Source organism: Castor canadensis, chromosome X, assembly GCF_047511655.1.
Source record: "Castor canadensis chromosome X, mCasCan1.hap1v2, whole genome shotgun sequence".
Lineage (NCBI taxonomy): Eukaryota > Metazoa > Chordata > Mammalia > Rodentia > Castoridae > Castor > Castor canadensis.
In genome coordinates, this window is record NC_133405.1 from 5396437 (window position 1) to 5408491 (window position 12055).

At 51.4% G+C, this 12055-nt stretch overlaps 2 protein-coding genes and 1 long non-coding RNA gene across 11 annotated transcripts in view; 2 read left to right on the forward strand and 1 right to left on the reverse strand.

The window, feature by feature from the left end:
- LOC141419867 (protein EOLA1-like) lies at positions 1-4673 on the reverse strand. 4 transcript variants are annotated; one of them, XM_074063913.1, is made up of 3 exons: positions 4388-4673; positions 1372-1644; positions 1-531 (listed from the first exon to the last, which is right to left on the reverse strand). In XM_074063913.1, exons 2-3 carry the CDS (start codon positions 1622-1624, stop codon positions 314-316), a joined length of 471 nt encoding a protein of 156 aa, XP_073920014.1. In that variant the 5' UTR covers positions 1625-1644; positions 4388-4673; the 3' UTR covers positions 1-313. The 4 variants fall into 4 exon arrangements, with proteins under 4 accessions (XP_073920014.1, XP_073920012.1, XP_073920013.1 ...); XM_074063911.1 differs by having other exon boundaries at positions 4368-4673; XM_074063912.1 differs by lacking the exon at positions 4388-4673 and adding an exon at positions 4310-4328.
- LOC109702879 (melanoma-associated antigen 11-like) overlaps positions 3534-12055 on the forward strand; it is a 27070-nt gene continuing 18548 nt past the window's right edge. For 2 of the 6 annotated variants that reach the window (XM_074063906.1, XM_074063909.1), the window contains exon 1: positions 6023-6597. The gene's annotated coding sequence lies outside the window, so the exon portion shown is untranslated. Of the gene's footprint in view, positions 3784-6022; positions 6598-12055 lie in introns of those variants that run through there. The other 4 variants (XM_074063905.1, XM_074063908.1, XM_074063910.1 and 1 more) reach the window with 3 other exon arrangements.
- The window catches only part of LOC141419868 (uncharacterized), a 79894-nt gene continuing 72875 nt past the window's right edge, over positions 5037-12055 (forward strand). The window contains exon 1 of the long non-coding RNA XR_012444579.1: positions 5037-5110. This is a non-coding gene — a long non-coding RNA (uncharacterized lncRNA). The remainder of the gene's footprint in view (positions 5111-12055) is intronic.

Below are 12055 nucleotides of genomic sequence, written 5' to 3' on the forward strand. Positions count from 1 at the left end.
TGATTATCAGTACATTTATTTGTACAATGGAGAAAGCAGCAGGAACAAAGTCAGTGGGAATACCTTTTCCCTAGAGATCACTTGTACTTGAGATACTGTCAAGGAGTCCAAGAGGAAAGGCAAAGGAAATTCCTGGCCCCCCTGCCCTTCCTGATGTCCGTGAATAGCGCTTACTGAATGGTGCTCTGTAAGGCAGCAGCAATTCAGAGTGACCCTGATATTTACAGATCTGCGCCATGACAGTGAACCACTGGTTCCATGATTTAGTTGGTATGTTAGCCATGTTCCCCTCCAGGGACCACACCAGTCACACCTAGTGCCCCAGAGGGATCAGGTGCGCTGGGATGTCCACCTCAAATATATCCCTCCCCCCTTTCCTAGGTAAGGGCTCCAGTAACCACCTGGGGTTTGAGATCACAGTCAGGTACTTCTGCTCCAGGTTGCCCAGTACAGCTTGATTTTCCAGTTCCTCAACCTCACCAGGAGCTAAGTTCTCCGGGCACTGCAAAGGTTCCCCGATGTCAATGAGCCCTGTACACAGAGAGAGAAACACACAGATGGTTTTCCCTTCTACAAATCAGAGCTGCATTTGACAATAGTCATTACTGTTACAATGGCTGGAGATCCAGATACACGAAAATGACATGAAGCTAGCTGAAGTCCTCTCACTAAGTACTGGGTACATGCCAGACTCTGCTCAGGGAATCCAATGCACAGGAAGTCCACAGAGGGCTCCACAAATGAACAGGGGAGGGCTTCATCCTCAGTGGTGCCACTACACAAGTGATGGTGGGATCCCATGAGATTTCTAAAGGTGGCTGTTACACAGTGGAAGGGCAGCAGTCACTTCTGGGGAATCTATAGGCAACAAGATATCTAACAATGTCACCAGGTGAAAGGAGCCAACACAGGACCTCATCTATCCAGATGTTAGGGGAAATACTCAGAGTGGAACAGGAATGTGAAGTCAGGCAAGTGGCAGGAGCCTAGAATCCACTTGACTGTTGAATGTATGCACTGCCTTTTATGGGCTCTGTCGATTGCATGTGCACACACATGCACACTCATTCATGCACCAGGCATAAACACACATACACACACACATGCAGCCAAACGCCACACACAGAGATGGTCCTAACCCAGCCTCTCAGAACACAAATAGGAACTGAGGCCCAGATTGGAGAACTCACACCCTGGACTGTGGAACCTAGGACTGTCAGACCCCAGCCCAATGATCTTGATGGCCCATTTGAAGGTATGCTATTTAGGGTAACTACAGCACACACCCCCCACCCACAGAAGAACAGACCACCATCCCAGGAGCACCTCTCATAGAATTGTCTGCACTGTGAGTAGCACATCCTCGCTTACCAGCTATCACACCTCGGCCAAACTTTTCCCCTTCATGGAGCAAGGCCTGAATCTGCACGGGGGTCATCCCCAGCCTCTCCACCAGCAGCTTCCTCCAGGACTCATCTTCCCAGTCACTGTGAGCAATGTGGATGGCGATGGTACAGTTCTGGTGGCTACTCAGCAGGGGTCGCCAGCGCGTCTCCAGGGTCTTGACTCCATTTAAGATAAAACCAGCAAAAGGCTGACGGAAGGAGAAGCATCCAAACTTCATCTTCCTTAAGTTCCCTTGGTCTAAATAGAGATGAACATCACAGTCAGTGGGCCTGACCTTCCCTGAATAAATAGGTGCCCTGAAAAACACAGTCACTTTGACAGTTCACTGCTTTTACCTGGGCAGGAGAGTGTGTGGTGAGTGCTGTGATGGAGGCTACTGAGTCCTCCTTGAACACAGAGGAAGGTGGCTCCCTCACCGAGGTGGGGCTTGGTGGTCAAGTACGCTGGCTTTAGCACACTGGGACAGTCTTGGCTCTGCTACCTTTCCTGCCTGTGCACATCAGCACTACCAATACTCCCAGCTCCCTCTTACTGCCACTCCAAGCACTGCAGGCCCAGATCTGCTCAGCTCCTACCAGAAGGCTGCTGAGCTCACATCCTTGTTATCCAGCCTCAACTCATCAGTTGGCATCCCCATGATCTCAAGTGGCCTTGTCTGTGTCTCCTTCCGACCACTTTGGTTGCTACCATTCTCAAATCCCCTGTTTCCCTACCTCCCACCAACATGAACCAAAGGATTGATGAGAATAAAAACACTGGCTCCAGTGCTCACAGGCCTCCTATGCGCCAGGCTCTGGGTTAGATAGGATCTTGGGATGACTCAATTGAATCCTCAAAAGACCCAGTAAGGTCATTACCAGTGCTAGGCCCCTCTACAGCAGAGCTCAAGGTGCTGAGCCATTACTGCTGCAGTGGCTCAAGTGGTAGAATGCCTGCCTAACAAGCGTAGGCCCTGAGTTCAAACCTCAATACAGAAAAAAAAAATTTTAAAAAAGGTGCTGAGCGATGAAGAGATGGCCCAGAGTGACAAGCTCCGATTTTATATACCTCCCACACAGGTCCTTGTCCCCTTTCTGTGTCCCTTGTAAGAGGGTGCGGGTGCTTCCCCCCTCCCCATACACACTATGCAGTGGAAAGAGCCCAGTCCTTCACCAGGAGAGCCATGTGCATGAAGCCGTAACCTCAACCCAATCTTAGCATGTCATACAGCCTCAGTTTCTACATAGCTGTGAAGACAGGAGAAGAACACTAGTCAGTACCTGGCATCTAGGACAGTCCTCAATGCTCAGCAGCATTGAGCATGGAGTCCCATCCCCTGGTTCTGTCTCCACCCATGTGCCACCCCTTCCACTTTCATTAGTACATCACTATTCTTCCTTTAAAAGTACATAAATTTAAACTCAAATATTTCCTAAAATTTTAAGAAAATGTGCCCATGACCTTTCCTAAATATTTCTGAGGCACCCTCAGAAGATAAGGTCCTAGCAGGACAAAGGAAGCCAGGCATACACTCTCTACCCCAACCACAGTTCTGCCTGCTCATGCCAGATCTGCCTTCCTCCCACTTCTCAAAGCCAGTTGCTCCAGCCAAGCCTACCCTCCGCTGTGTTCAGGACTGGCTGCTTTCATGAACTCCAGGACCTCCACCTTACCACCTGACTGCTGTTGCCCAACATCCTCGTCTCCCTCCCCCATGAGTATATGGATGGTTCTGCTTTCCAAGGGCAGTGTCTGCACACCCTTCACCACAAAAACAAACAAGCTCTTTTGTGAGGCCTCACCGACCTCTTGACTCAATATTTCTTCTCTAAAGTCCTCCACAGCCGAAACCAAAGAAGAGCTGTAAACACGTGGACTTTATCTCCTCTGCAAACTTCCTTACCATACAACCCCCTCCCATTTTGTTCCATCCCCTTTACTCTGCTATAACCTGGCCTCACAGGGAGTAAAGACTAGCCTTGACTATTTCTCTGTTTTATCTCACAGAAGGCCAGGAAGCCTGACCTAGCTGACCACATTCCTTCCCTCTTTCCCAGACTTCCATGGTGCCTCACTGGCCTGCTCTGCCTTCCTTCCCACAGGCCACACCTTCTTCATCTGAGCCAGAGGCCAGGCCATCACAGATTCTATTCCTCCTGATCTGCCTTATTTTTTCACTGCCTTTGGTTTCTCAGTATTGGATGTCCCATAATTGACTTACCATTGCTCTACTGATAATAGTCACGGACTGTCCCCCATTTCTCCCAAGAGAAATGATACTGCCATTAACACTCTGCCACTAACATTGTCTGAAGACACGTTTAAGAGGATGAATCCTCCGCAGATCCCATGGAGCTGTGAACCACAGGACTGGGCAACCTACACTCTGGAGTCACAGTGAGTTCCCAGCCCATATGCACGCTGTCTTTCCCCTGTCAGAGAAGAACACCTGTACCCACACTTAGAAGGAGAGGGGGTGAAAGGTTGGCAGAGGCTGGCTGGAGCAGGCCCTGCAGGAGTTCTAAGCCTCATAGTCAGGGAAACCCAGGCTCTCAGGTGCCATCTGCCCCAACAGGTCCGGGTTCCCTTCCATCTCCAGACTTTCTGACTGACAAGCACTCTGGCAGCAATCATGGGACAGGTTAGCACTCGGGAGGGCCTCTGGTGCCAGTCTGAACCGCTCCGATGCCCCAGCAGGGGTTATTATGGATGTGGAGTGGAGGATGCTTGGCTGGGCTCAGGACTGTGACGCTGCTGATGTCACCAAGGAAAACTGCAGGTCTCTGGTGTTCTCAGGCATTGACTCCAGAGCCTTGATGGGGCCAACCGGGTCCCTTTTGAAATGCGTGTTTGCAGACAGACGCTTGTATGCAGGCCTGCTTGTAATTGCGTACCCCCGTGCACGCACGAAGCATAAACATACCCAGCCAATCAGGCAGATGGCCACCAGTTTTGCTCCTGGATACGAATCACGCACTTACGTAATGACGCAGACACGTACGTAGTGACGCAGATACGTCCGCACTGCCGCTAGGAGACGCTGTGGGCCCTAGTGGGCCCTGAGGCACGGGGGCCAACCAGGCCAGGCCAGGGGTGTGGAGTCTGGCGGCCTGTGGAGTGGAGTGGAGGAGAAGGGGAAAAAGAACCTGGGGAAAAGAGGAAGGGACGGGATGAGGGCGGCCAGCAGGAGTCCTGGGGTGCGGTGCAGGAGGAGGGAGCGCCTAGAAGAGAGCTGGGTAGGGCTGCGGGTTGAGCAGAGAAGGGTCATGGGGGGGAAATGAGGTAACTCGGGGGTGGGACTTGCAGAAGAGCAGGGAGGGGCTATGGTTGCAGAGTAGGGCTGATCTGGGGGAGGAGCAATGTGGGGCTATGAATGCTAGGACCACCCCCCGTGAGTGGCGGGGCCTCGGTTGGAGTTGGGCGGGGCTTAAAGGGAAGACGCAATTGCAGGGCGGGGCATTGAAGGAGGCGGAGGGCGGGGCAGCGGGCGGAGCAGGGCGGGCATGTGAGCGTTAAGGTAATGGTGGGGGCGGGCGGCGAGTGGAGCGGGGCGGGACTCAGATATGAAGCACGGCACATGGGAGGAGTCTCGGGGGTTGGGCGGGGCTTTAAGGGAGGTAAATTGGGGCAAGGCCTTAAGCAGCATTGAGGGAAGAAGTAGGTGGGGCTGTGGAGGCAGAGCGAGATTGAAGTTGGAGACGCGGGCGGGGCTGCGAGTGCTGTGGTAGGAGTTGGGGGAGGGCTGTGAGGGACAGGTCTGCTATTTAAAGGTTGTAGGACAGTAGGGGAGGGGCTATGAGCATAGAGGTCAGCCTTGGGGGCGGGGCTCTGATTGCTGAGCACGGCTGGGGGCGTGTCTGAGTGGAGCTTGATCGGGCTTTGGGGGATGAGGTAGTTGGCGGCGGGGCTCCGAGTACTGAGGCCGACTGGTGACTTGCAGATGAGTGGAGCTGGGTGGGGCTTTCAAGGAAGAGTTAATTGTGGGCGGAGCCTTAAGGGTTGAGGAAAGTAGCAGGCTGATTTCTGGTAGGAGTAGGGCAGGATGGAGGTGAAGTTCATTGGGCGGGGCTGCGGGTAGGAGGAGCAGGGCTTGTCTGTGAGGCAGGATGGGGTTTTGAGGGATGAGGCAGTTGAGAGAGGGGCTTCTGGAAGAGTAGGGCGGGTCTGGAAGAGGGCTGAGGCAGGATGGGGGCGTGGCTATGAGTGGAGTGGGATGGGGTTTTGAGGGATGCAGCAACTTGGTCCTTAGGAAAAATTGGGGGAGCGCCTGCGAGTTGAGCAATTTGGGGACTGCGATTGCTAGGTAGAGGTGGGACATCGGTTGGAGCAGGAAGGGGCTTTGAGGCGTGAGGCAGATGGAGGGTGGGGCAGCGGCTCAGCAGCGCAAGGATGTGACTGCTGAGGACAGGGTGAGGACACACCTGCTAGAGGGGCAGGGCGGGGCTTTGGGTGCTGAGGAAGTAGGGCTGTGAGTCCTCGGTAGGGACGGGGGCGGGGCTTTGAGGGATGCAGCAACTTGGGGCGTGTCTACGGGTGGCTGGGCGGGGCTTTGAGAATGACTCGACTGAGGGGCGGGGCTTCAGGGATTCGAGGAGATAGGGGCGGGGCCTTAAAGGTGCGGGAAGTTGAAGGCAGGGCTGCAGAAGGAGTAGGGCAGAATTGGCTGAGGTAGGAGTTATGGGCAGGGCTGAAGTAGGACGAGCAGGACGTGGTAGGAGTTGGGAGGGGGTGAGGGACAAGTCTGTTAGTCACAGACGGTTGTCGGATTAGGGCTGAGCTAAGAGGACAGAGGTGCAAATTGGGGGTGGGACCTTAAGTGCTCAGATGGAAGGCGTGGCTTCGAGTGGAGAAGGAAGGAGTTTTGAGGGACCAGGAGTTGTGGGTGTGACTTCTGGAGGAGCAAGGCGGGGCTCTTGAGTTCTGCACACCTGGGGCGTGGCTGCGATGTTGTTGGGTGGGGTTTTGAGGGAGGAGGCAACTTGGGCAGGGTTTTAGGGGTTGAGGGAGGCAGCAGGCGGGGCTGCGTTAGTAGAGCAGGATTGAGGTGAAACAGGAGATGTGAGCGAGGCTAAGGTAGGAGGATCAGCAGGTGGCAGTGAGTGCGGTGGTCGGAGTTGGGAGAGGGCTGCGAGGGGCAGTGCTGGTATTTAGAGGTTGTAGGAGGTAGAGGAGGGGCTGTTGCAGGAGTCGGGAAGAGCTATGAGCACAGAGGTAGGATATGGGTTGGGGCTCTGAGTGAGGGGGCAGGCTGGGGGCGTGTCTGTGATTGCAGTAGGATGTGGCTTTGAGGGACAAGGTGGTTGAGGGCGGGTTTCCAGAAGAATGGGGCGCTGCTTGAGTGCCGATGCTTCTGGGGGTGTGCGTGCTAGTGGATCTGGGTGGGATTTCACAGAATGAGGTAATTTCTGGTGGGGCTTCAGTAGGAACAGGGAGGGCTCTGAATGCTGAGGGGACCCGAGGGCGTGGAGACCTAAGGAACCACATGGGGCTTTCAAGGATTTGGTACTTGAGGCGGGGCTTTGGTAAGCATAGGGCGGGCTCTGAGTTTTGAGTCAGGCAGGGGCGTGGTTACGAGTGGAGCTGGGTGGGGTTTTGCAGGATGAGGTAGTTGGGGGCGGGGCTTTGGGACTGTGCTTGTTGTAGTAGAGGTAGGGAGGGGGCTTTGGAAGGGACTGAGATGCTATCTAAGTGTTGAGGTACAGTGAGGGACACGATGAAATGAACATGTCAAGGTCGAGAGGGCTGTGGGCTCTGAGCCATAGGGGGAGGTCAGCGGGGCCATGGGTGCTCAGGTATGTGTGTGGGAGGGAAGGTGAAAATGTGCTGACAGTGAAGCAGTGGATCTTAGAGCGAGGTGGGTCACAGGAAAGAGTGAGTTGTCACTCTTACCTTGGGTAAGTGCTAAGGGACTAGGATCTGTGCAGGAGCAGACTTGACTTGTGAGAAAGACATGGGGTGGAGCTAGCTCAGAGCTCTGGAAGGATGAGCTGAGGTGGAGTTAAGGACAGAGCAGGTCTGATGTTTGTGAATCTGGGTAAGAGCTCATGCTGAGCTATGGTGTGGTTGTGGGGGTGCAGGGCTGGGAGTAGACCTCTAGGAATCCGTGAGGAGGAAGTGCAGGAGGAGCAGGGGAGAACTGGAAGAGTGTGCTTATGGCTGTGTATCACATCCTTAGGCAAGAGGCAAAATGGGAAATCAAGGTACATAGCGACCTAACATTGGGAGGGTGTACTTCATGGGACAACCCAGAGGCTAAATCTAGATCCCTGCCTCTGAAATACCTCTAAGAAAATATGCTCTTCCTCCTGCCTTCTTGCCTAGGTCAGGTCTCATCTTATGGTGCTTGGCATATTCCATGAGCCTCCTAACTTTCCTCCCTCCAGCAAGTCCTCCACATTTTGGTCACTTTCTAAATGACAAATCTCTCCCATCAATCCCCTACTGAAAACCAGCATATTCTTATAAATATATGTTTTTTTGGTGGCACTTGGGGTTGAACTCAGGGCATCACTCTTGCTAGGCCGGCACTCTTACCACTTGAGCCACTCCTCCAGCCCCTACAAAGGCCTATGTTTAGGTCCCAACACCTCAGTTGTCTATCCCAGCCCTCTCCATCCTTGTGGCCTAACATGGATCCTGGCATAGCAGGCTCCACCAGGATTCATTCCTTTGACACTGCAGTTCCCACAGCCTTGAATGCCTACCCCCATCTTGTCCTGACAACCCCTATCATTCAAGGCACAACATTGAAGTCACCTTCATAGCCTCATCCCCATGTGTTAGGTACTTTTGTCTCTGAGCTCTGGTAGCAATGTGGACCTTGCCCCCAAGTTCCCTGCATTAGGCTCTTGTAACCTGGGGCTGTAGTTAGATAATTGTTCTCTCAGAGTCTGTGTCCATAGGGTATCTGAGTTCCTTTGAAGGCAAGGTGTAATTTCACTCACTTCTAGAAACTATGTTTCCAGGACAAAGTAGCTGCATAGTAAACCTCAGAAGGGCATAGGACTGCTCTCTCTTTTTTAGTGAGAGGCACATACTCTATGCCTGGAGAAGCTCAAGGAAATAAGGGACCTGGCAATGAGGTGAGGGGAAGAGAGTATCTACTTCTTGGAAATATACATTTCTTGGAAGGGTGGCATCAGGGATTTGGCAGGACATTAATGATTACTGATAGATCACCACTTCTGATTCTTATTCATGCCTGAGTTCCCTCTGGGCTCTTTCCCCCTCAAATGGTTAACAAACCAAAACTCCAGCACCCACTCAGTTTTATGAGTGAGGGGCCCCTGAGGGTGTGGTGCTGTTGTTCCTACTCTATCCTTTTGTTAGAACTAGAACTTAAGAGGGCTGGAGTGGCTGAAGTGGTAGAGAGGCTGACAAGGAAGAGCAAGGCCCTGAGTTCAAACTTCAGAACCATAAAGGAAATAAAAAAAGCCCACAAGAACAACTAGGATCTTGCCTGAGCACCTGGAATTACAGGTGTGAGCCACTATGTCAGGTCTAACAGCCACTCCTAATTTTTTCCCCTCCATGATCCTAAGTAGGCGTGCTTCCCAGGTCAGCCCTCCCTGCCCCACACACACAGTCACACTTTCTCTCTCTCTCTCTCTCTCTCTCTCTCTCTCTCTCTCTCTCTCTCTCTCTCTCTCATCTGGTCAGCTCCAGTTTGACTGTGTCCCTTTCAACATGTCCTGGATAATGGGGTACCACCATGAGAACTCCATTTATTGCTATTTTTTTGTCTTCATGGCACTCAAACTGGATGAAAAATAGCTGCACCCCAGTGACCCTGCAGACAAAGGAGAGCTGCATGGACTTCTTTGGGTAGGTGTGGTGTCTTAGAGAACGAAGAGTTTGAACCTTCAGAATCTCTGTGACCTGGCACACAATTGTTATATCAACATTTGATTTAGGGGCTGAAGGCATTGATATCCATGTTTTCATGGCTCTGAACTCTTCATTCTTTCTGCATTTTCTTTTTTCCTATCTTTTTGTGATACTTCAGTTTTTATGCAAATATTCCATGATCCATGTGCTAGAGGGAGGGCTTTAAATATCTTGCCACAGCTCAGTGACCCTCTGGTCCAGCTTTTTTGTCTACTGACTCAAAAGATAGGAGGGCAGTAGGGGACCAGGCTTACCAGGCCTGGATTATCACACTGTACTCTCTGCAGAAGACCCATTCAGCCACCTGTATACATGCACACTCACTGTGGCAACATTGGAAAGTACAGAAAAGTATATGAGAATCAGGAACAAAAACTATAATGAGGCCATTTTCCAGAGGCAAGAACTTTTATAATTTAGGCATGATTCCCCTGCTTTTTCTTCTGTTTTTTTGGTAGTACTAGAATTTGAACTCAGGACCTTATGCTTATTAGGCAAGCACTCTACTACTGGAGCCATGTCCCCCAGTCCTTTTGGCTTTTTTGTACATTTTTTGTAATAGGGCCTCGATTTATGCCTGGGCTGGCCTGGACTATGATCCTCCTATTTATGCTTCCCACATAGCTGGAATGACAGTCACATGCTACAATGCCCAGCTTTTAATAGTTGAGATGATATCTCAAGAACATTTGGGCCAGACTGTTCTTGAACAACTACCTTCCCAATCTCTGCCTCCTAATACCCAGGATTGCAGCATGAGTTGCTGTACCCTGCCTTCCTTGCTGCTTTTTCTATGCATGTTCCTTTATCCATTGAGTGCATGAATCTTACAGTTTTGTGTTGTATTTTTTCATTATGTCAACTAGTAGGCCATATTCTGAAAGTTTACAAAGAAAATTAACCTAACATCTTACTAATTGGTCTATATTGGATGGAGGCCTTCCTCCACACAAGACCAAAAGACAAATCTTCAGGGAATGAAGCATTTCACGTTATATCTGATGGCATTCTTTGTCCAGAAATGTAAGCATAGGACCTCTTCCTGCAGCCCACTCTCAGATGGAGCTTATTGTGTCACATTAGCTCACATGGGACACTATGTACAATAGTCCTGTTTGGTTATTCTCATTTCTCCATTGTTCAGTGATCCAGCACACAGGTATGGGTCACTTTGGAATGGGCTGTGGGACCATTCCAGTGACCCCTTGCCATGGAGTTGAAGCATCCCTCTCTTGGGGCCCTGATCACTGTTCTGGTCAACAGGTCACAGATCTGAAAACTGGACCAGGGACAGAATCTAGGCAGTGTCAGTGACTGGTTTGTTGGGGTGGCCACCCCAGCCTCCTGCTCATCCATCCTTGCTCTCTCTGAGTGCCCACTTTGAGTCTATCCATGTGGGTCACATGTTTGTTGTGCTCTGGGGGGCCATGTTGTGTGGCATTCTCTACTGTCAGGTGTAACTAGTACTAACTCCCAGCTTCTGGTTACTCGGTTCTGTCCAGTTCTACCCCTGACGTATACTGCTGCTGCTACTAGTGCAGAAAAAACAAAGACTAGGACAGGGAGGAGGACGAAGGTGAGGAAGAGACTACATCCTAACGAGGCTGTGTTCATGATGAGCCAGGTTCTGTGACAGGTTCTTCTGGTAACAGCTCCTGTCTGCAGAACAGCCACCGCTGAGCTTGAGTGATGCTGGTGTCCTCCCTCCAGCACATTCCTGATGTCCTTAGAGGAGCATGTGTCCTTTGAGCCCTCTCAGGAACCATAATTCCCTGGGGTCATCCCTCCTCACCTCATCTGTGCAGTTCAAACAGCCACTCCTCCCAGCCTTGACTTCCTTCCTTTACTGTCTGACTGGGGCATGCAAGCCTTTCAGTGCTGCTCATCATGGACCTTTACTGTTTCCAGGCCTTAAGGACCCATCCCAGCAGTGAATTTGCACCATCCCCTGAGGTCACTTCCAAGGAATTAGATTCTGTTTCCCATCATGATCCCCCAGTCCCTTACCTCCCCTCAGAGTGCAGAGTCTATTCTAGAGACCCTCAAGTCCTATCCCAAGGGACTCTCAGCACCACTGCTGCAAATTTGCACTGATCATGTGTCTCCTATACATGTCATCCATTTCCTCCTTTACCAGGCCCAACTCTCTGCCTGCTTTGTGCTATACTAGAACTTCAATCTGATCAGGCCTTGCCAGCAGACTTACTAGCTCTTCTTGCTTTGTCTGGCACTCTCCTGTCTTTAGCACTGCAGCTGGCAAGCCCTGCAGCCAGCTGTGATGGTTGGTCATGCTGCCTGGCAGCCAGAGACAGGTGAGGACAGCTCTTGGGAAGAAGGGTGTCTGGGGAAAAGACTCATGCATGGTTCTTCCCTCATGCACCAGCTCTCTTGGGAAAGAGGGGGCCTGTGTAGCAGCCTCAGAAGTTTGAGAAGCATCTGGGAGAATGATTTATTCAGAGACTATCTCTGTCATGTGCCTGCTACTTGTATCCAGGATGCAGGTCTCTCCTTGGAGCTTGTAGCCTTGACATGACAGAGATGCTTGATTGAGCATCTGTCTTTGGATGTCAGCCTCCTTATTGAAGCAGTGTTGGTTCATTTCTGCTGATCAACCCAATATGAGATAGGGCTACTCTATCAGCCCCAAGGAAATGCTGTGGATTCCACTTCGTTTTCAGTCATCTCTTGATGTCCCTTAGCCTCTCAGTAATACCCTGGGGGGTCAACAAAGCAGTTTAGTTATTGCTGCCCCTTCCAATTCTCACTGGAATTGTCATTTGCA

Excerpts from the sequence above, each read along its gene's own strand:
- LOC141419867 (XM_074063913.1), bottom strand. The coding sequence starts at position 1,624 with ATGAAGTTTGGATGCTTCTCCTTCCGTCAGCCTTTTGCTGGTTTTATC. Across the intron at positions 532-1,371 it reads TGGCCGAGGTGTGATAGCTG|GGCTCATTGACATCGGGGAA; the intron begins GTAAGCGAGGAT and ends CTCTGTGTACAG.